This window comes from Arachis duranensis, chromosome 6 (assembly GCF_000817695.3).
Source record: "Arachis duranensis cultivar V14167 chromosome 6, aradu.V14167.gnm2.J7QH, whole genome shotgun sequence".
NCBI lineage: Eukaryota > Viridiplantae > Streptophyta > Magnoliopsida > Fabales > Fabaceae > Arachis > Arachis duranensis.
Genome location: NC_029777.3, coordinates 101,518,197 through 101,523,361, shown reverse-complemented (window position 1 = coordinate 101,523,361; position 5,165 = coordinate 101,518,197). Strand labels below are relative to the sequence as shown.

At 27.2% G+C, this 5,165-nt stretch overlaps 1 protein-coding gene across 1 annotated transcript; it reads left to right on the top strand.

Moving 5' to 3' along the window:
• The first annotated feature begins 1,111 nt into the window (after window positions 1–1,111).
• LOC107495120 (transcription factor SPEECHLESS) lies at window positions 1,112–4,107 on the top strand. Its single transcript, XM_016116213.3, has 3 exons — window positions 1,112–1,402; window positions 1,475–1,942; window positions 3,961–4,107. Exons 1-3 carry the CDS (start codon window positions 1,118–1,120, stop codon window positions 4,024–4,026), a joined length of 819 nt encoding a protein of 272 aa, XP_015971699.1. The 5' UTR covers window positions 1,112–1,117; the 3' UTR covers window positions 4,027–4,107.
• The last annotated feature ends 1,058 nt before the right edge of the window (window positions 4,108–5,165 follow it).

The window sequence follows — 5,165 nt, the reverse complement described above, 5'->3', positions numbered from 1 at the left end:
TTATCCTTTATCGTTTAAATTAAATTATAATTTTATTTTTTAAAAAACGTTTTTTTATTTTAATTATTTGAATAAAACTAAACTTTTTTTTCTAAATATATTTTTTTATTGTTATTTTTGTGCTCTCAAATCACTATAACCATTATTATAACCACTATAATTATAATTTTTGTCACTATATAAAAAAGGTATTTATAAAAAAAAGATTTTAACTTTTACTAATAAAATAAAATAAAATAAAATATTTAAACTAAAAATAAAACATTTCAAACATTAATAATAAAATTAAAATTTAACCTAAATATTAAAAATTAAAATAATATTTTACTCCCTTTTCTATTTCAATCCCCTTATATAGTCCTTTGCAATTTTTTTAGCCGCCATTACTCCTTTCAATTAGAAAAAACTATGATGTACGGACACTGACACGGACACGATATGAGACACGTCGACACGCAAATTTTAAAATCTTACATGACATAGGGANAATATTTTAATATTTTATTGATATTGAAATATAAATTAATTTTTTAAATTATTTTTAATATTTTATTTTAATTATATCAAGTATTTAAAATATTTTTTGTTTTAACAAATAATAATATATACTATATCTAAATTTATTTTAAAAATATATATTGAGAATAGGACCTGATACGTGATGGTATTTAGGTGTGTCCAAGTGTGTTTGGAGAAAATTTTTTTATTTTTTTATTTAGACACGGTTTGGACAAAAGACACGCGTATTGGACGAGTATCGATGAGTGTCATGTCTGAAATGTGTCCGACACGCAGACACGACAACTCAGCAAAGTGTTCGTGCTTCACAGGGAAAAACCCTACGCCAACTTTTCTTTTTAATTAATGATGGGCTAATTATTTTTTTTATACACTTAGGACTTAGCATAATTTCTTAAATTTTTCATTTACTAATTGTTAATGTAATAAAAAGTTGATTTATTAATTAAAACACCCTTTTTATTTTTTTTAACTCAAAATTAATTTTCACCTACCTACTAAAAGATAGTACTTGTCTAAATAGAAAAATAGTGCAGACTTTTTGCTAGCTATTCCAGCAGATAGCAAGCTAATAAGTCCAATAATCCGGGAACTAAAGATGGAAACAGAGAAGCTTCCAGCAATGGATAATAACACCTTACTATCTGAAACTTTCTTGAACACAACACAGTTTGGTGGAGAAGATCTGTTTTCCATTTTAGAGAGCCTTGAAGACTTGAATAGTCCTCCTCCTCCTCCAAGGAAGAGACAGAAGGTTACTGACGCTGATGGAGAAGAAAGGGTATTATCGTCACATATAACTGTTGAGCGCAACCGGAGAAAGCAAATGAATCACCATTTGTCTGTGTTGAGGTCACTTATGCCCTCCTTTTATGTCAAACGAGTAAGTCTCCTTAATCTCAATTCATATTTTCATTAATATTTTATTCTAACCTATTCTTCCTACAATGTCTAGGGAGATCAAGCATCAATAATTGGAGGTGTAGTTGATTACATCAACGAATTGCAACAAGTTCTACAATGCCTAGAGGCCAAGAAAAATAGAAAGGTATTTTACACGGATAACGTACTAAGCCCAAGATTAATTATTCCAAGCCCAAAATTAGGCCCAAGAATACTAACCCTGCCGCCCATTAGTCCAAGAACTCCACAACCTGGAAGCCCATGGTTGCACTCCATTGAGCCTTCTCCTTCTTCTTCTGGATCTGATAATATGAATGAGCTTGTTGCGAATTCAAAGTCGATGATTGCTGACGTGGAGGTTAAGTTTTGCGGTCCGCATGTATTAGTGAAAACTGTCTCCCCGAGAATTCCTGGGCAAGCCATGAGGATAGTATCAGCGCTTCAAGACCTTGCTCTTGAGATTCTTCATCTCACCATTACCACTTCTGATGAAACCATGCTATACTCTTTCACTATTAAGGTATCTACACTCTTCTCTATATATGCTTTTTTAAGACTACGATCTACAAAGATATCGTCATATTAGTTATCAAGATAAAATATATGTTAAATTATAAAATACAAAGTTAAAAATAAATTAACCAATATATATATCTATACACAAATATATAATAATTAATTTTTAGCATACATATAATCATTTTGTATGTTATATATACATATTTATTTATTTATTTAGTTTTTACATTCATATATTTAGTAATATCATTTTCTTGTATTAATTGAGCTATTAATGTTGCATAGTAAATAAATATTATCATTTAAATTAATACTTGGCTAGCAATATTTTATACTTATATTTTCAAAAATACACATATAAAATATATAATTTATATTTATATTTATTAAAATTTGCATATATAAATAAATAGAATTTGTACTTATATTTACTAGAATTTGTATATATAAATTTCTAAAATTTATATGTTAAAGACAATTTAGTATTTATGATATCTAAAACCTGAATTGCCAAAAACATCTCCACAAATTTTTTGTTAATTAATTAGTGCAAAAAATGAGTTAATTCAGTATATGAAAAAGAATGAATATAAGTAATATTTTTCCTTTATATAATAATAAGTTTCTCCATATATATGACCAGCTTAAAATTCTAGACAGCAGCAATTTTAATAATTCATCATATGCATGATGTATTATTTTTGTTATTACTGAAAAAAAAAGTCCAAAAAGTCAGTTCAAAATTCTGAGATGCATAACTCCACACCATCATGTATGGTGTCTTTTTTCTTTAGTCATTTTCATCAGTTAAATATTATTGAGCACTGCATGAGTTTCACTGTTTCAGTATAACAATGATGTAAATGTTTCCGTTACTTAAACCTGGTCCTCCTAATCAATATATATGTCTTAGATTCCAAGTTTTTACAACTCAAGTCTCTACTCATGAAATTAACTTCACTACTACTACTGCTGCTGCAGCATGATATATATATAGTAACACAAAAAATGATCATGTGGTGATCATCAGAATAACGTTTATTTAATGAAGTAGTAATAGCTAGTCATAAATATTATGACCACTTAATAGATAGATAGATAAATAATTATATATTTAACATATTTATTGATGTAAGACAGCGCAAGTTAAATGTTGATCTAATATAAAAATTAGTTAGTACATATATCCATTGATACTATTTAATAGTTGTTATTTTTATCTTCAAAAATTTTTCGTACATAAAAATTCATCGTAGAGGATAGATAATGTACAAATTTATTTAATTTAAAATTTTGTTTTTTATTTAAAAGAATGAGAATAATAAAATAAAAAAGCATATATTTGTTACTGCAAGAGTAATAATAATGATAATTAATTATTTATAATTAATGGCATGCCGTGCATACACAGTATATTTTTTCAGTGCATGTGGTATATCCAGGGATGTATATGATTGCACTTTGCAGGCATTGTCTTCAGTTGCTGCAAGACAACAAAAACTTATTAAAAGCACTATTCTTGTATATTGGGCCAATCTTTTATGAAACAATATGTGCCAGCAATCAGCATGCATATATAACAGAAAATATTTTATTATAAAATTTTATCCTCATGATATATGTTTTCTGAGTTTGGTCTTAGAAAAGTTTAAACTTATTGTTTTGATCATTATATTACTATTAATTATTGACGTGACAAACTAAAAAACTATATAGCAGGATATGTAACATTAGAATTGAACTATTATTAATCTGATGACAACTTATCTATTAATGTTATTACCATTTTGTATTAGTGAGTAATAATTATACATAAGATAATATAGTTTGTATTTATATTTATTAAAATTTGTTAATATAAATAAGTAAAATTTATTTGTTAAAGATAATTTAATATTTATGTCGATTAAAATTGATCAAAATTACTAAAAATTACTGATATCAAAATTTTGTGTTGTTTATGAAATGCGTTGAACTTTGGTCATTATTATTCTTATGTTTCTTAAACTTTTTGTGTAGATTGGGATTGAATGCCAACTGAGTGCGGAAGAACTAGCTCAACATATCCAGCAAACATTCTGCTAAAGATGACTTCAAACATTTGTTCACACATGATCTCTTCCTCTTTTTCATCGCTTACTCATTTACATGTATGTAGGTAGTTAGTTTACACCAATGGTAGAGGCTGTGGATCAGCCACATAGCTATCATCATTCATTTTCTTTTTGAGTGTATTTTGTTTTTTTTTAGCTAATGTATTTTGTTAGTGAAATTGGTCATTATGACATGTTTTAGCGGCTAGGTTCTTGTAACCAATTTAAATTGGTCGAGTTGTGAATTTATTAGTCTGTTTAAGTAAATATCGATGTTCAAATCTTGTTTTTTGTATATAATAATTTATTGACGAGTAGCAGACTCTTAAATAGAACTTTGATGCAAGACATATAATAATTCAGCTAGGTTCTTGTGTTGTCTTTGTTTAAATTTCAGTGTATTTTTGCCTTAATCAATGTATTTAAACATAAACAAAATTTTAATGCATAAAAGCAAAAGCGACAATCAATTTAAAACGGAAAAAGTATATAATGTGAGGGTGACACCACTTGTAATTGACCACTCTCAAGCGAAGCTTTAATTTCATTTCTCTATTGTTTATATTATATTCTATTTCCGTTTGTGAAATCTAAAGTCAGTGTTGTAGAATTTGGAATGTAACCAATTTAATTTTAAAAAATTTAAGTTTTCAGTATATCACATGTTCAAAAGTATAGGAAAATATTCATATACCATTATCAAACATAAATTTCAAATGTTTTCCACTACAAATATATATTTAAAATATTATGAAAAGTCTAGAGTGAAATGAGAAGATCTTTAGAAAAATTTTGCTATCATCCTTATTCATATTTTGTCCCAAAAAATAAAGTTAATAGAGATTCATACCAATAGGTCAGGCCTCCTCCACACCTGCTTGACTTCATAGAGGTTGAGCACACTAACAGGTTTACAAAACCCAACTTATCTAAATAAATAACTATTTTTTCAGATATTTTTTATTCATCTAAAAGGGAGATCTCAATAACTTCCCATAAAAAAGGGAATGGTCATTCAGCATCAAAGATGAAACTACTTTAAAAAGGTTGTTATGTATCTTACCATAAATACGCTGACATCCTCAGGTATATACTCAAAACTTAATCTACTAAAAACTTATCTAAAGTCTT

Excerpts from the sequence above, each read along its gene's own strand:
- LOC107495120 (XM_016116213.3), top strand. The coding sequence starts at position 1,118 with ATGGAAACAGAGAAGCTTCCAGCAATGGATAATAACACCTTACTATCT. Across the intron at positions 1,403-1,474 it reads CCTCCTTTTATGTCAAACGA|GGAGATCAAGCATCAATAAT; the intron begins GTAAGTCTCCTT and ends TACAATGTCTAG. Across the intron at positions 1,943-3,960 it reads TATACTCTTTCACTATTAAG|ATTGGGATTGAATGCCAACT; the intron begins GTATCTACACTC and ends CTTTTTGTGTAG.